Raw genomic sequence first — 18,793 nt, 5'->3', positions numbered from 1 at the left:
CGCGACAATCTCCCGACAAAATCTTCCGCAATCCCTGCAGCAGCTCTCCTCGCGCATACACTTACGCTGCTCCCTTTAAAGCACAGAGCTTCGCGGGAAGAGCGAAAGATTCCCCGAGGCGACGGCCGCCGGTAAAAGTCCTCCGCAACTCCATCCCTCTCTCGCTCGGCTCTGTAACTGCGCTTTCTCGCTCCCTTCCCCGCTAGAGAAACTTTGAAAATAACTGTGCCCGCGTGCGATTGATGATGAAGTTTCGGCTCCACGCGGAGCCGGAGTTACCTGCCAGCTTTCCTACTTCTCCGCGTTCGGGCTATCTCTCCATCTACTACTCCGCATGAGGGACTCGTTTTGCTCCGGTAGCGACGCGAGCGAACCGATCGCTACAGCTTCTCTCTGCGTCTTCGAGAGCCGACCCGCGGAATCGGCCGCCTCACTTGTGGTTTCGCCTATGTATACCCTATTGGAGAGAGAGAGAGAGAGAGAGAGAGAGAGAGAGAGAGAGAGAGAGAGAGAGAGAGCAAGTTGAACACTCGCGATTGTTCCTCGGGATTCCGGCTCGTTATCGAGTTTGCCGCCCGCGCCTTCGACGCAAACTTTATCGCTTGTAGCTTTCTCCCGGCCAAGTTGTGATTGATAATTAATTTGGCCGAAAGAGGGAACGGCGTTGCCTTCCTCGTGGAGCGCTTTAGCGCCGGCATTGTGTCGGGATTATCCCCCTCGATTCGTCCCCTGCCGCTGCTCTGCACACGGCTGATTGAATTTCGACGATCGAGAGAGCTTGCGTCTCATTTGACCGTAGCGTCGATGAGCAATCCGACCGCGAACGAACCGATGGCCCCCTTTGAGCTTTATCGTCGGATTTTTTTCTCCCGTTACCGCGGAGGAAATTAAGGAGTTAACTGGCTCTCAGATAGCGCGATGGAATTATGCGCCAGGCTGGAGTAGTTGCTCATTTGTCGGCTGCAACGCTGCTGCTTGCGGCTGATTTGCTTTCTTCTTGAACTTTGAGCTTTGTGCGGCGCTGCGCTGCTGAGAATCGAGAGGGAGAGCGTATCGGCTTCTGAATAATTTATAACATTTCGCGCGACTCCCGCGGAGTTTGCGTTGTGAATTGTTTAATGCCAGCTGTTGACGCTGAATAAACGTTTCGCCCCCTTTATTCGCGCGTCGCGTGATACGTTCGTTAATCCGAATCTGCAGCGCCCTTGTTTTCTAAAGCTGTTCAACATAAGAGCCCGATCCACTGCCGCGCATAAATTAGTCCAGCACTAAGCCTTTCGAGGATCAGCAGATCATCCCCTTCCCCGCAGCCGCAGGAAAGCTGTAGATGCGTGCATGGCAAGCAGTTTCCTCTCCTCCATATTACACAGTCCCATCAGGCTCTCACACGAACGCAACCGCACATTGGCACTGTTTCAAATTGCAAGAGCGCGCACACAGAATTCCGACATCTCCACAGGTAGTTTATTTAATTGGTCGCCCCACTAATTATCAGCGGTGGGGCTACTTTTGCTCTACGCCGCTGTCCGAGCTTTCTGCTGACCCTCACCGCGAGTAGAGAGACTGACGTTCGTTCCCTCTACGCCCGCTGTCAGCGTTTCAACCGCGTCATCCGCGCGCGAGAGACCTAATGTATATTTCGCGGGATACCTGGCTTCATAAATCAGGGAAATCGTCGTGCGTAATTCCGCGACTTTGAGTCGAGAGAGGTTTCGGAAATGAGGTTTTCCTCGAAGGGTTGTTGAATTTTGAAAAGGTCCTTTCATCAATCTTCTCGGACTCACGCGGTTGCGCGATGAGACAAGAGATATTTGTTGTATCGAGTCACGCGGATTCATCTCGTTGTCTGCGCGGCAAACCTGCATAAATATTTATCGAATCTCCCGATCGATCCTCCGCACATTCAAATGAGTTCCACGCAGTGCAGCTATTCATTTTCGCTGCGCTGCAGCCTCGAGGAACGGAAAAACAAACGAGGGCACAAACGGAGCCTCAGAGCATTCGGACGGTCAAAGTAACGCGGATCAAATGAGAGCCCGAGTATATTTACCGTCGAGCCACTCCAGACGATTACGCGCCGTGCATTAATCGCTCAGCCTGTCAGAGGCTATACGTACACATATACCGGAGAGCAACGCTCTCGGACCGGGGGGCCAAGGTATACGACGCGAGTTACACGTTCCCGTCATTATGCATGCATGTGTGTACATCATCGATCCGCCGAGAGAGAGAGTCTCCCAAATTCGGCCGCCACAGCGCCCCGTGGTTTAATTTCGCGCAGCCCCGAGCTTTGTCGGAGCTTATAGCTCTCTCTCTCTCTCTCTCTCTCTCTCTCTCTCTCTCTCTCTCTCTCTCTCTCTCTCGCGAGGGAGTCGTAATTGAAGCATCGAACGTCGACTTAAGCGGACTTAGGCGGACTTTTGCTCATCTCTGGCCTGTCGTCGTTTCTTCGCGTGTGCGATTATGGTTTATTAAACGACATATATCGCGCGAGAAGCCGAAACTTTCTTAATTCCTTCCCCCCCCCCCGCCCCTTTCGCCCGCGCTCGGAATCTCTGATGTACGATATATAATAATCGAGCGCGACGGAGATATTATTATTAAGCGAGAGAGACGCCGGCAGCTTAAACGCTATCTCCCGCGCACGGGCGCCGGCCGATTGTCCCTGGGAAACGCGCGCGAGGATATGAACCGGGGCTGACGCGAGGCGCGCGCGCGCGCGACGCTGTGTATTGTGGCTGCCAGTGTATACAGGGGGGGGGGGGTCTGGCTTTCGGCCGCGAGTGTTTGCGGCGTATGCACCTATAGCACTGATGTTCCAGCTCGCTGCAGCTGTAATCGGGTTATGGCTGAGATATCCTATCCGACAGTCTTATACTTGTATCGCTTACTCGATTGCTATTGCCCTTTTATGGGAGCAGTTTGGCGCTAGATGCTTTGCGCGCTCGGTGATTAGAGTCCGTGAATCGGTTCGCGCGAGATAACGGCTCTTTGGAGTTGCCTTATTGATGAAATTGTTTTTACGATGCTTTATCGAGATATCGCAGTAGCTTGGCTGTTGTTGTTGTTGTTAGCCAATCGAACGCAGCTATAGCTTATGCATACTATTCATTATAGAGCCATGCTCGTTTCGAAAGGCTTTGTTTAATTTAGCTACATTTACGCGCGTGTTTGCTTAATATCCTATGAGAGAACGCCTACATGTAAACTAAATTTAAAAAATAAACAGCCTCCGAGGATTTGAATTATTAATATTTTACAACTTTATACTCGGGGGCTTATTATTCAACCATCGCATAATATCAGTAAGTACCTTGTTCGAAATAATTGGCTGAAAATAAGCGCATATTTATAATTGTGTACATTTAACTCCAAAAATCACTCTGTCAGGAGGACATAACAAGTACCGCCTAATGAAATCAGCGGTGCAGCCACAGACGCAAAAGAGCTTTCAGATTCTCCGGTAAATGACGTTTCCACCCGACCGCCAACGACTGACACGAAGAATTCCGCAAATCCTTCTCTCTCTCTCTCTCTCTCTCTCTCTCTCTCTCTGTCTCTCTCTCTCTCTCTCTCTCTCTCTCTCTCCACCCTCGGCTCTTCGTTCGCAGCCGATGCCAGTAGCGGACGTCCTCTTTCTCTCCGCGTCCCATCACGCTATTCTTTCGCACCTCTCGGCTTATTCCGCATTTTCGCGAGTCCTTTCATATACGCGTCAACTCAACGACCCGGAGCGTTCGGGCGAGAATAGCGCCTTGAAAACGCTCTTTCTCGCTGTAATATAATACCAGGATTTTTTTTACCCCCTGACTCGGCGCTGACTTGAAAAAGGCTTTTTATTTGCCAAGTAATTGCAATGAGTCAAATTAAGAGTGCGCTTTCATTTGCTTCGATGCGGTTCATTGGGTGGAAGAAAAAAACAAAGGCTTACGATTTGTGTGCAGGCGGGATTGGAAGTTAATTATGCAGCGTTCGTTTACTTTGCGTTGCTTTTTACAATGAAAAAATGTACGATGGAAATTCTGAGAAAACTTGGAGCTAATCACAAAATACAGAGCTGAATGATGTAAAGTTGATAAGCTGGAGTAATTTGCTTCCAGCTGCGGAAGGAAAAATGACACTGGCCTACGTCGATTTTTCGGCAAGTAAATTTGATGGATGAATCGCGAAGATATAATTATTCCTGGAATATCCATTATATAATAATAATTTAATAGGTCGGCGCAAGATAATTGGTTCGTACCCGTGAGAGCATGCCCCCGGACCCTTCGTGTCCGTAATTGAGCTAGTCTGTCAATCAGCATATGCCATTATCTAAGGTGGACAATTGGAACGTGGCATAAGCCGATTTGCAAACTACATTATTGATCCGCCGGCGAGCGTCGTCGTGTCGGCCCGAATGACGTTACTTTTCAATTAACCGAAACATCGAATATTCCAAAAGCTTCCGCACTCGATCATTACGTGAAACCCGCAACGATATCAGATTAAAAACCGTATCAGTGCCAGTCAGCCTAACGTATTCCCCGCTCCTTACGTCCTCCGAGCTTTCTCGTACTCGGGAGAGGCATCGACGTGTACAAGTACAGTATATAAGTAGAGGTCTCGCTATACCTGGGGCTCTTTTTCATGCGGCGTGCACTTCACTCTCTCCATGCCGGGGCGGCGGCGGTGGCTCTTGACTGACGGACGGCTAAAACCAAGCTGATGCGGCGGGTCCGCTACTGCTGCTGCTGTTGCATTTTACAACTTGCACTACCGCCCACATACACATCCCCGCATCCTCGAAGCTCTTCTCGATCTTGAATACATAATGCAAGCCGCCGCCGCCGCCGCCGCCGCCGACGTCCGCCGGGGATGTGTATACCTGTGCGCGCAAGCTTTCGCGCTTCCCGCACACGTGTACGGGACGTGCCTCCGGACTTCTGCCATATGGGCTTTTCCCCGTTGGATTTCTTTTGCCGCACGCGCGATAACAGCCGTTTGATAACGAGAGTGAAAAATCGCGCGTGCTTAGTCGTTCTATTTAAGAACGTATCAGAGAGGCTATGCATCAAAAACTCATTTCGGGCAAAGCGTCGAGGCAAGAGAGGAAATGAGCTCTCGCGCGCCAACTGCCATTATCATTTCGCTCATTTTTCGGGCATCGCAATGACAGTATATGCCAGTGCATGAGAAATCTCGGCTCGTTCTCGGAAAGTTTTCCATTTCACGCGGACGAGCCCGTGTACACGTGTCGCAGGTGCCGGCGACTAACGCGCGCGCGCGCCGTCGTCGAGCTGCAGCTAGTACACACAGTCTACACGGGAGTAAAGTAGAGTGGCGCGAGCGGCTCTCTCCCCGGTGTGCAGCGGCTGGCTCGTGATGATTAATGAACGGCCAGGCTAATATCTCGCGATGATAAATACATCCCGTGTGGCGCCGGCCCGAGACGCCCAGACCTGTATAACGCGTCCCGCGCGATCACTCTCTCCCCCTCCTCTCTCTGTCGTTCGGTATGTCTTCATCCCCCTTGTTTTTTTCGCACTCGGACTTTTTACGCGAGACTACGCGTTTTTTCGCCGCTGCCTGCAGGATTTGCTGGTTGAATAATTTGCTAAACGATTCTTTCACGGGATAAGAGCTGCTGGACGCTTTTTCCGAGCTTGCAGGGCCTTTTTTGTCGGGGAGAGATCATCTGTTCGGGACGGATGATCTTGTCTGACAACCGGACCAGCTAATGGGAGTCGAGATGCTTCGGGAGAGATTATACACTCCGAGGACGTCGGGTGTGGCGAACCGTGTAATGGCGCTAATCATATCGGCTCGTGCGGAATATTTTTTCACGAAACATCTTCTTCGCCGAGGGAAGCTCTTATCTCCAAACATACCATACCGTCGTTTTTCATACGTAATACGAGGCTACGCCTCGAGACGGAAAGTTAAAAAAGAACTTGCTCGACCTCGCAAAAAGGGGGGAAGAGAGCTAGTATAAAAATAACTTTGGCCTTGTTAGCTATGACAAGGGACAGACAGCCTTCAAATATGCACCGCGTCTTACCAAACTCCGACTACATCTACTTGCAGCGTGACTCACCGCGAGAGCGACTCGCCGCATACATCAAATTATCGATTCGCCTCTGACGATATATAGATGTAGAGACCACCAGGTAGATATAGCGACTCGATGGATAATGCACTGCTCCTATTAATTATTTCGCGCTAGTATCTCAAATCAAAGCTCCTAATCCTCGACGCCCGAAGTTTCGTACTTATACCAACAGGAGGAGATAAAGTGACTCGAAATAAAAATCCGTCGTGGCGGCCGGCACTTGGAATAACGGAAAACTTTAATCAACCAGCGGTGCAGATTGGATTCCAGCAGCATCAACGCATGCCGCACGGTAAACATCGGTGCGGTCGCTCCAGCACTGCGGCAAACACATTTCTCTTAGCATACTTCCCTATTCGCGCAGTGTCGCTGCGCTGCCGGCGGCCGAAGCACTTCATGCTCTTCATTCTTTACTCTCCGCCCCATTTCTCTCTTTCTTTGCGGTTTCCTGCCCTCTCTCTCTCTCTCTCTCTCTCACTTTTCTCCGATTTCTCACACGCGCTCTCGGCTCCCTGATTTCACTTCCACGCACTCGCTCCCTCGATCATCTCTCTCTCGGAGGGCAAAAAATCCTCTCTTTCCCTCGGCGCCGCCGCCAACTTTTCTCTCTCGACTCGCTCTCATTTTTCCACCTGGAATTCTCATATCTCGGCCCGTTATATTGCGGTTTCGGCCGCGAGCTCCCCGCGGGTATTCTCCGATGAAAAAATCCGGGGGATACTTTATTTAGTTACAAGGAGCTTGCGCCGGCTCCGCCGCTATATCAGTAGGCTCCTTTCTCTCTCTCTGTCTCTCTCTCTCTCTCTCTCTCTCTCTTCTCTTTCTTTTTCTCCGCTTTAGCGAGAAACTTTTCTCGTTCGCGGGCTTTCCGCGATATGATATTTTTTTTTTCCCTCTTCATCTAATGCCGGGTTATGTACGAGCAATTTCCGATCGGGGAGACAGATGCTTTTAATTAATTAATTAGCGGCGGGGCCGAAGTCTGATCGATTCGCGATGAAAACGGGAGCCAACTGCGGACTGACGTTCGAAATGCATGAATTTATAATTCCTACTATTATTTCTATGTCATACACACAACGATTAATTAATGCGTAACGCGATAGCCGGCAAATGGATTTTGTTCGAATTGTGTGCAGCTAGCTTGCCTCGTGTAACTGGAATTCATCGGGGTATTCGTAATCACGTGCTGTTTGAATAATTCCAAATAATTATAATAATGCAAATGAAAGTTGAAAACTTTTCATCAACAAAGTTTGACGCCTAATACTTGAACAAATACTCTGTATATAACGCGTTATACGATTATCATCCCAAAACATTCTTCTTCTCTCCACATTCACTGGCTGCTGAGTGGATTCCGCACGCGGGGTATAGTATAATCCGAGAGAGCGGCTTTTTCGGATCGCGAAAATCCTAGAAATTCTCATTTCGTACACGCTGCGAGCGCGCGGAGGAATTCTCATTTAATTTTCCATACATTATTAGCGTGTGTTTTCCGCCGCATCGCTCGTGCGCGCGCAAAATTTTTAACGAACCGCGGGCTTTGTGCTTGAAATTCGAAATTTCGCGTACGCCTGTCGAAAACTCTGCAGGCAAAAAATAAAAGCGAGCGAAAAATCCGAGAAGAACGAAACCAGACGGATAATGGCCTTCCCCCCATGGTAATGATCGCTAAAGCTCGTTTTTCCTCCAGCGAGCTTGCGCGACTATAACATATAGGTACACACACGTGCGGTTAAATGTACAACGCTGTCCCTCCGGCCGCAAACATCATCATCAATTTTTTCTAGCCGGCTGGCGTATGCGTGAGGCGAAATTTCAATGAACCGGCCGTCGGACATCATCGTCGCCGAAATTATTGCCGCCGCGGCGGCGAAATCCGGCTTATCCGTTGCTGCTGGCTCGCGCTGCAGCAGCGGACTATAAACGGCATCAAGCCAGGCGCCAGACGCACAAACATCCGCCGCGCGGCAGCCATATGAAGAGAGAGAGAGAGAGAGAGAGAGAGAGAGAGAGAGAGAGCGCAAATTAACGAGGGGCAAATTTTAATTGATTGTCCGCTAATGCGATACACACATTGCTAATTATTGCGGCTGGGGCGTAAAAGCCGCGCATCCGATATGCGTACACCTGCGCGCGCGTGTGTGTATGCGTAATATAACGGTTGGGTACACGATGATGTGGGAAGGTGAGCGTCGCAATAGTGTGCCGGAGTAAAAATCGCGCGCGGATCGGACTCGATTAATCCTCGCTGCGTATCCGTTAAAATCATACGGCCGCATGTTCGCGGTGTGGCTCTCATTTCCGTCCCTCGGGAAATGAAATTTTCCATCGCGATTTTCGACGCCCGGCTGCGATATCGCTGTATGCGCACTGCGCTTTTTATGTCTCGCGTCGCTCTAATTATTACGTATCGAATAATGCTGTACCTGTGTGTGCGCGAGCGTATTGTTATTTATACAGGAGCTGCGCGGAAGCTCGCAGTTTGCGCGGCGCTATGGAAATTAGAATCGTCGGACTTATTGATATAGGATCGCAGGCTATCGATCGCGGCCGATTGGGTATTTTCAGGAGTCTATGCAAATGCGGCAGGATGGTTGAGTTTTTTTTGTGTGGTTTTTCACGGAAAAATTTAACGGTCGAGTAGTTATTGTTACACCTGGACGTATACGCGCGTATGCATGAATTTAAAGGAGCGAAATTCGCCGATGGCATTTTTATAATCCTATCGGTGTTTTTTTTTTCACTGCTCGCGTACCTGATATAGAGCGCAAATATCAGGAATATATACTCGGACGTGCAATAACGGAGCGTCGAGAGGAAATATGATTTTTATTAGGCACCAGTAGTTCGGATCGCGAGGGAGAAAAATTGGCTAATATATTTGCGCATCCGATCGGGCGCGTTAATTTGCCGATTTGCAATTGACAGATTCTGTCCTTCGACTGGCAGTGCGGAACGATAAATTTTCCTTCCGCTCGTTTCCCACCGGAGGCGTTCCTAAGTGCCATGCGAAGTTCAATTTTTCGCCTCCCGCTGCTGCCTTTGCTGCAGCGCGCAGCCAAGAATTCCGAGGAAAGCATCGGGAAATGCTCGCGACTTTTACAAATTCACGCATCTGTTACGAAAATTGATCGCGTCTTTTCTATACATAGTCGAGTTATTTTGGGAATTCGATAAGATTATTAATTAAATCCATTATAAATGTGATAGAACGCAAAGGATGTCGTTGGAAATCCATCCGCTCCAGGCGAGAGCTACTTTCTACTCTGATTTTTGTATGCGGAATGGATTTCGAGAGACCAGTGAGAGATTATATTTATTCTTGGAAAAGCGCACATCTCTTAATTTGATATGCAATGTCCAACTTTTTATAGCGCTGCCTCAATTTATTTGCGATGCTATTATTACTTATTAAAACCCGTCGATCCGCAACTTTTTACGAATATTCACGCACCAGTGCAGAGCGAAAAATACTCTTTTCGCATATTTATTAATTCGATGTGCAAAGAAGCTTGGTTAAAATACAATAATATTTTCCACACAACGCGTAATCGGATAAACTCGTCCCTTCAGCATACAAAATTATATCTCACGGGCAGGCTTTATAATCAAATAGATACTAAAAATTTCATTTAATTACACTCCGGCAACTTGTACTCCGCCGAGCTTATCGACAAAGCATTCGCATTAATATTTTATTCCTCCGCGGCAGTATCACTTTTACGATCGTTGCGAATCGCAAAAAAGCGAATATACCTCAAGGGAGAAAAGTTCGCGATAGAGTCTCGCGGAAAACAGTCTGGGAAGAAAAAGAGATAACGGAACAAAGAAAGAAGGTCGCGGCAAAGAACGAACGAATTAGAAGAAAAGATGGAAATAAGAGAAAAAAAAGATTACGCCGAGCGAGCTGAGAATGAAAAAGAAGCTAGTCTTTTTTTGCGACGAGTGAAGGAGCTACTTTATTCAAACAATCGAGTTCCGTATAATCTCGAATTAAATATAAGTTCGGAATCGAGATACTTGCAAGCGTACATTACGGTTAAAATGATCGGCTCTACTGGAATGCTACTTAATCCCGTGCGACAGTCGAGGATGAAATTCAATAAAGCGCGGCGCCCAGTCACAATGGGAAGGTCCATAGATTTAACTGCGAGATTTATGCGAACCTATAAGTCAGACTCTTCTATTCACGCATACACAGTATATAACTCCGCGCGGGAACTTGCCATTGAAATTTAAGAACGTATTATCCGACGAATTCCCCGGCCAAGAATAATCGAGCTTTCTCCACTTATATTTCCCACACACACACAAACAGCCAAGCTCCGTCAACAATGAGTATTCGCCAACGAACCGTCGTCGACGGCCAACACAAAAAGCGCAATTCCCGCGGCGAGAATAGACCACAGCGCCGCGCATTTTTCCGGAAAATCAGAAGCTCGAAAAATCGCTGTATGTCAAATCGCCGACAGCGCAATCCCGCGCGCGCGATTAATCAAAAAGCCCTTTTGGAAGAGCGCCGCAACAGCTCGGAAGTGAAAATTTCTCGCCCCTGATTTATACAGCGGGTTCCTTTTACCGCCGCGAAAAGATCCATCCGCGGACACACGAGTCCCTATAACTCACACACGCGCGTGCGGACCTTTACGAGGCGTAAGCCGCAAATACGCGGGCTACTCGTAAATCGCCGCGGGTGATAATGTTCGAATCGCCCAGTCCGGGCCACATTATCATTTGGTCGGCACACGAGAGAGAGAGAGAGAGAGAGAGAGAGAGAGAGAGAGAGAGAGTGAGTGTCGGTTGGATGTTCCCTCTCCCTCCGTATTTACGTCGCGCAGTACGTTGCAACGGGGTAATGCATGCATCGCGCGTCCCCGGCGCTACGCTGACGTGTATACGATGTATGTGTGCGGGCCGAGCTCGCGCGCGCGTTAATTACACGGCGCTCTATCCATTGTGCTCTCTCTCGCGCGCGAGCCTCTGTATGCGCGTCCGAGCGCTAATAAATAAAATATTCGCCCCCGCGCGCTCGGGGAATCCGAGCGAAAGTGCCGAGTTTTAAAGGCTTTTTCGGGGCCGAGGCAGAGAAGATGAAGTGTGATTAGCGAATGGGGCAATTTTTTTCGCCGGAGATGGACCGTTATAACGCGTGTGCGATGAGGGAGTTTCGGGAGATTGAAAGAGCGTCTGCTACTCTCGTTAATCGCGAGGCTGATGGCGGCCGATTACGCGTATTAAAGGTATTATAATACGACTTTGGTGTCCGCGCGACTTTATATTTAAATTTAATGCTCGCGACTCTTGGAAACTCGAATTCAGGGGAAATTTCGCTCGCTCGAACTCTGGGGTGAAAGTTAAGTCGCAGTGCGCGCGGTACAGGAAATTTGATTAAACTGGCGGAGTAAATATTTTCAAAAAGAGTAGTAAGTTTCCCTTGAGAGTTCATCCGCAGGCGTTTTACGCGGCTACAGTACGGCATTTTTCTAAGAACGCGCGTAACTTTGCATTATACACGCCGCGAAGCTTCCGCTGTTCGGGTATAATAATACACGTGAATCGCTCTTCTTCAATTGTGTATCCGTTTCTGCGACAACATGCCAATTCCTACAATAGAGAGAGAGAGAGAGAGAGAGAGAGAGAGAGAGAGACTCGTCGGTTCGGATTCGAAAAAGAACCGGCACGAAATGCGGCCGCATTTACGCACGAATTCCAACCGCGCGCACGCTCGAGAGCAAAAATCCAATCATAAGCGAATCCACTTTGCATTTAGCGGGGGCGAGAAGCCCTAATCTGGTTACATTCGGGGGCGAAATTCCATTGTTTTCCGCACTCGCTCTTCACGCGCCATACACTTCGCGCGATTCGCTTGCGCTTCTTCTCGCGCACATATGCACACAACCGCACGAGGGAAAGAGAGAGAGAGAGAAAGCGGAGGGTAACGAGATCGGCTGCGCGATAAAAGCATCCAGAAACGAACCACCGCAGGGTGCAGCGGCGGCAGCCGCGACAATCAGTTACGATCAAACGTCGCGAGGAAGGAAATAACACATACACGTACGAACGCCTTTCCACATATATGGCGAAAGCTGTGTGTGGCAGCAAATACAGCGATCGAGAGAGAGAGAGAGAGAGAGAGAGAGAGAGAGAGAGAGAGAGAGATCGGTCAAAACCAAATGAAAACTTGGTCGCGCTGCGCACACACACACACATATATATATATATATATATATATATATATATATATATATATATATATATATATATATATATATATATATATATATATATATATATATATATATAGTACAGCGAGCGAGAGAACTGTTGCTGCTCGTAAATATACAGGCGGCGCACGGAAGCTGTCCGACAGCGACCCCTTTTCAAACGGATCGCGTTAAATAACAATGAAATATATCTCGCGTCAGATTCCGCCCGACTGACTGGCGCGCACACGTGCTGCACTTTCTTCGCTCTCCCGCAGCTGCAGCGCAAAGCTTGTATTTCACGATAAGAATTACACAATTCTCAGCGCGGCGAGAGTATAAAGGCCGCGGCCTAAGGAAAAAGCACCGGCGTGTGTGTCTACGTGTATAGGTAGTCGAGCGACGGAAGTCCGATAGTGCGTGCGCGTGCGGGTTAAATGAAAGAAAGGAAGCCAAAGCGAGAGAGAGAGAGAGAGAGAGAGGCAGTAAAGTGGCAAGGGTGACGTGTACGCCCATCGTACGTGTATCTAGCCACGGCGATGCAGACTTTAGCCTCTCGCGCTATTCCTCACCCTCAGCGCGTATATTCGTTATTTATGAATAGGCCGCGCGCTAAAGTGCTGCACAGGCTCTGAGCGAGCTGACCGTAGCTCTATATTATGAGTACTTGCGTGGGAGCGAGAGAGGAATATTTGTGAAGGATGAGATAAGCGCGTTCGATAGCTCGCTGCTGCAGTCGCCACAGAGTTCAAGCCTCTCGAGCGAGAGAACCGAAGCGACGGACCGAGAGAAAGTACAAGTGGAAGAGTTGCGAGCCGACGGGGGATTGTATCTGGATCCGCACGAACTTCGTGCGCGACGCAGCTGGAGCTGCACATACATCACACGCATAAATGTGTGCCAAGTATGCACGCGCGGATGGGTATAAGAAAGGCGGAGGGGGAGAGAGAGAGAGAGAGAGAGAGAGAGAGAGAGAGAGAGAGAGCGGAGGAAAAATTAGAAGGGAAATGGGATAATGTAAGCTCGGAGTGGAGTAATTTTTCTTGCCCCCTGAGCTCGCGCACGGGGAGAACAATGACTTTTGAAAGAGAACGGGGTCGGAGTGCTGTGCCGCTGCCTGGAGAATTACCGAGGCTCGTTCTGCTGTTTAGCGCTGTTTTTAAGCCTTATGTATTTTTCGGGGCGCTGACGACTTTTCTGCGAAATTTTTTATGATTTTCCTTCGGCGAGAGCAAGAGAGGATAAACGTGGGGACGCAGATGTTTATTAGGCTGAATTTACGAGCGCAGAGTGCGTCCTTTTGATTTCCCAGGCTAAAAGCGCTGAAACGAACTCTTTAAATCACCTCTAAAGTGAGGACGGAGAGTTCATTTGTTTCCTTGCTAGAAGCTGACTGCGGCCTCGTTAGGGTGAGAAATGGCGCTTAGAAAAAGTGCCAATTAAATCTATTCAAGATTTGTCTTCCCCTTCTTCTCCGACAGTCGGGCCGTTCCTTCAGCGAAAGCCACTTTTTTCCTCTTCGCAATATCCCCGCGCAGCTCCATTAAACAAATGTGCTATATTGACTTCCGTGCGCGCGCGAGTATTAAATCTAATAACTCGTCCTCTCGGCGAATCGTGGCAATCGGCACATCTGAAAGCGATAAATCATCGGCCGATTCAATTACGCGTCTCCAAATATACACAGCGAGAGCAGAGAAGCAAAAGCGGCGCTGCAGCTTCCGATTGAAAAATCTCCAGCGCTAGAGAGAGTCTACTGCCTTGTTTTTCAGCCATAACGCCACCGCCGGCGCTTTCTCGAGCCAATAAATATAACGCCTGTAGATAGCGCAGCGCCGGATAAAGCCCGGAAGGAGGAGGGACCCCCTGCACACACGCAGAGAGACAGCTTACGCGCCGAAAGCGAGAAAAATGAGAGAAGACGCGGATAAAGCGCATGTGAGCAAAAAACGTGGCGACGTGTGCCATTTTTTAATACAAATATATGACTCCTCGCGAGCCTTTCGAGATAAAAAGAAGACTTGCGCCGACATCCGGCCGATATCATCGCGCTGCAAGCGCATAACGAATTCCTCGGCTGCGGCGATTAAAAAATTGGAACGCTCATTTTTTTCACATCCCTTCTGTTTCCTCCTCGCACAGGTTGCTCCTGCGTCGTCTACAGCAGTCGGTACAACCCCCAGGGTGGCACTTTCACGTCGCCCGACTATCCGAAGCGTTACCCCGCGAACATCGACTGCCTGCTCTACACCTTTCACGCCCGCCAGGGCGAGATCGTCGAGCTGACGTTTCATCATTTCCAAACGCGAGGCTCCAACGCTGCCACCGAGTAAGTACCAAGACTCTGAACTTTGAACTTTGATTTTTTTTTCACCCGCACTTGTATAGCCTTTATACTTGCCGAACGTAAACTCAGGATTTTCTTTGTACAGAGCGGCGTTTTTTCTGTCGTTTCGCGCCTGGCTTCCCTCGCATAGTGGCCTTTATTCGCAACGATGATCGATGCTTTTTCTTTCATACATTTTAATTTGCCGGAAGGGAAAACCCCGTAGGTACGTTTTTATTCGTGGTAAAAACGGAAGGGTTTTTTTAAACTTTATTCTATCTTTGATTGACTATTTTTTGGAATTTAAGCGCGCCGCGCGGAGAAGTGATAAATGTCGCTTCGGGCGAGTGAGGCGGAACGAGTTTATTATGATTATGTATCGGAGAATCAATTCTGTTGGTATAGTGGGGAAATGAAAGAAAGTTGAAACGTCGACGGCGCTTTCTCTGTACACACACACGTGGAAAGTTGGCGTGTATTTCGAAAAAACTATACTTTCACGGGGAATCTTTGAGTTTCTAGGGCATGAACTTTTTATTTGAATATATGAAGCATTTCGATCTGTCGCGCGAGCGGATACAAATCTGCAAAGTTTGCTACATTGAAAGCTGGAATGACAGAGGTTCTCTGGAATATTATATATACCGGCAACGCGTGAGTAAGATTTGAACGAGCTATGGGATGTATTTTCTCGATACGCGATTGTTTTTGTTTTTATACTCTCATATCAGTATCGTATAAAGTTTCGCGATATCAGTCTCTCGTTAATTTATTTATCTATAATTCATCAATCCTCTCGTTAATTTTATGTTTCGTACGTCGGGGCTTTCAATTCGTTATTTTCATTTTTGAAATGTTTTTTACGCGAGAGGAATTTTATTCCGGGCTTGTAATTTATATTTTACGCTGGAGTATTGCCAATTATCCCCGAGTTTATAATATTAAAATATCGATGTTGCACCGCGCATACGTTCTAAAAATGGCCAAAAAATAATTCGTTAACCCCGTTATTCTCCCACGACTCTTCTAAAGATTCACGAGCTTCGCATATCCACGCTGATCAATGGTTATTTACAACCCCGAACTTTCTCCCGATAGAAATTTTCTGCTGACTTCTTCATCCATTCACGTCCCGGCGTGTATACACACGTCGAGAGCTCGTGTATACCCCTCCCTAACACTAAAATCTCTTAAAGATCGAAAAACATGCGTGACTCCATTACTTCCGTGCCCCATAAATCCGCACCACTCGACCTCGTCCCCTGTAAATCATGCGTATACACGTGGCAAGTCTCGATCTCGTCCCGGCGCACGCAACCTTTTTATCGAATCCAAGTCTCAAAAAAAAAAATATATATATATATATAACGCGCCTTATAGCCATGCGAAAGCTTTCGACCACCTCTGCTGGAATGATTCCGAAAAAAATCGTTCCACAGCGCGTTCATCCTCGCCCGCGGGACTTTTGCTAGATATAGATAATATACGCACGGCACTCGAATTTCCGGAATCTCGAGCTCGCGCGCGTGAGCTTTCTCTCTCCCTACGTATGTATATAGCTACGGTTGGAGCACGGACGAAACTTTTGATTTACGGACCGAGATCGGCCGCGATTTCGGCCCGCGCGCGCGCGAGCCAAACTATTTAGAGATGCGCGCGGAGCTCGCGCGAGCGTTCGAGTAATAAAAGATATTGTGTGTGTGTGTGTGTGTGTGTGTAGGAGAGAAAGAGAGAGGGGATTGCTAGTGATATTTCTTTGCGCTTGTTTGATTCGTTTTTGGGGGTGGTACGGCTGGTTCCATTTTTTTCGACGAGGGAGCGGTATTTATTGGAGAGCTTTTTTATCGCGATTCTTGACAAATCTTCGGCCCTTTGAGAGAACAAATGACGACGGCGTTAGTTGGGATGGTCGGCTGGTTTATGAAATAACTAGCCGGGATGGATATCTCTGGTAAAACCTGCGCTTCGCGGAGGATTCTCGGATTTTTCAAATTAAATTCTTTTTTGCTGGTACAATACACCCTCGTACGTCCGTTACATTCACGTGATTCGTTTTAACAGTCGTATTCGACGAGTATCCAACAAAAGCTTTTTTGGAAGCTCCGCGGGAATGATTTTTTCGAAAAAGTCAACATAACTTCGTCAGTCCGAAAACAAACTTATTCCGCCAGTACGCGGTTCGAAACAACGTCCATTGATTCGGCAAAAACGTACAGCATCGATAGCCCAAGCTCGCCATTAACAAAAAATAAGTATTGAACTACGACTAAGGCATGAATTTTCCGGCGACAGCGAGAACTCGCGTCGTCGTGGCCGCGCCAACTTTTCCCTTTCTCTCTCCGCGTCTTTGGCTCCGAAAATCCAATTGCACACATGAGTGCCGAGAACCGAGAGAGAATTGAATCAGTGATAGAGGAGCGTGTGACGAGGCCGATATCGTTCCGTTGCGGCACGCACAGGAATCCCGTGTTGACAACAGTGTGTATAAGACACGCACCAAAAGAGGGGAAAGGAAAAAGCTCCAGGGGACGCGCGGACGAAAAATTAATGACTCGGAGTCTTTCTCTCTCTTTCATTCGAGAACACGGCCGAATTCACGTAGCGTTTCGTCGCACGCTCGCCTCCTTTATTATCCCATTATGACACGGGCTTCTGCCTCCAAAAACGAGGCGCGGGAGCAGAAGTCTCGGCACGAGAGGAAGTGTCGCGCACGATCTCCTTCGTCCCGTAAGCTTTTCTCTGTGTCTCTGTGTATGTGCATTATATACGTTCCATAGTTCCAGTGGTATCACGAGATGCTTTATCATATAAGCTGCGTAAATCCGGCCTGGAAACGAGAAGGAGCTTCAAAAGCTCACTAGTCGTGAAGCCGTAAGAGGCGATTGATTCGCGCAGGAAACAGAGAAAGACACGCACATGAGACTTACAGAGAAGCGGTGAAACTGAAATTTTTATTTCCACAGTTCAGCGACTACTGCGGTCGGAAAACTCGGCGTCGTGTACACACACTCGGAACCAAGGTCGTCGTCTTGCGTCTCTGATGTCTCTCTTCCTCTTTTCTGACTACCTAAGGACTCTCGCGTCAAGATCGCTATTGGCGAGAGCAGAGAAACCGGGCGGGAAAAAGGCCATCTAACTCCTTGACGTCGCGCATAGCTCTCGAGCCAAAAGTGCATCGAGCTACACTTGCATTTTCTTGTATCTCGCTGTTAAAATCTAGAGGCGCGCTTTAGAGGAGGTCGAAATCCGAGACGGCGAAATATTTCGAGAGCAGAGTCGAAATCGCGTGGAAGCTTGGTGTTTTATACGAGAGAAGCGTGTGACGAAATTTCTCAAATCGCTCTGAAGTGTGTCGCGATTGAATATTTTGCATCTTCTGGTCTCTCGGAGTTTCTATAGAGATTCTGTGATTCAGCTTCGGGTGGAAAAATTGGAAGCATTTTCAAACGCTTCATCAAAAAATTAAGTAAAGTCCTCATCTAGCGCGTTTTCAAAGCTCATCATCCAAATCGCAGCATACACGTGTAACCTTCCAACCTTTTCCCACGCGAGCTGAAGCCTTCGTCCCTCCGGTCCGTGCGGGTCGTTTATTAAATCACGCGTGATTTTTCACGCATGAAACGTGTCAGCTGCAGCCAAGGTCTGGACAACTAATAGCGGATATCTCACTTACTGGCTCTAATTTAATCTCTCGTCTCTCTCTCTCTCTCTCTCTCTAGCGCGACGTGCGAAGGCTTCGTTACGACGTCTGCACGCAGCACGTGCGTGTTCATCGTATACAGTGTTGGCTTCGCGCAAAAATAGCAGTAGCGCATCGATGCGCGGTACACGGCTGGGATAATTGAAAGCTAATATTGAATTTCCAAACTAGTCTGGACTCCGTAGCATCGTAATCTGAAATGACGCCGCGAAGTTGAGTAAATTTGTTTTGACAATGTGAGACATTTCATCGAAGGGACGACTCGAAAGCTTTATACAGATGCATTTAATATCCACTATTCGATTCTCACCACGGGGATCTTGACTGCCGCTATGTGTACGTTATGCTCGTCGAAGTATCGAGAATTCGGCGTTGAGGGGTTGCAGCCACAAGCCCCGACTATATACGCGTGAGAAAGACGTGTTGTACCGTACACGGCGATTCCCCGAGGTATACACACGCTGAAA

General features: G+C 48.4%; 1 protein-coding gene across 2 annotated transcripts in view; it reads left to right on the top strand.

Annotated features, from left to right (window-relative positions):
- The window catches only part of LOC100678942 (suppressor of lurcher protein 1), a 166,612-nt gene that overhangs the window by 40,932 nt on the left and 106,887 nt on the right, over positions 1-18,793 (top strand). For both annotated transcript variants that reach the window (XM_016988296.3, XM_031931677.1), the window contains exon 4: positions 14,443-14,629. In XM_016988296.3, coding sequence (XP_016843785.1) covers positions 14,443-14,629 — 187 coding nt within the window. The remainder of the gene's footprint in view (positions 1-14,442; positions 14,630-18,793) is intronic.

Source organism: Nasonia vitripennis, chromosome 5 (genome assembly GCF_009193385.2).
Source record: "Nasonia vitripennis strain AsymCx chromosome 5, Nvit_psr_1.1, whole genome shotgun sequence".
Lineage (NCBI taxonomy): Eukaryota > Metazoa > Arthropoda > Insecta > Hymenoptera > Pteromalidae > Nasonia > Nasonia vitripennis.
Note: the sequence above shows the minus strand (reverse complement) of the source record. Positions and strands in the feature narration are given on the sequence as shown.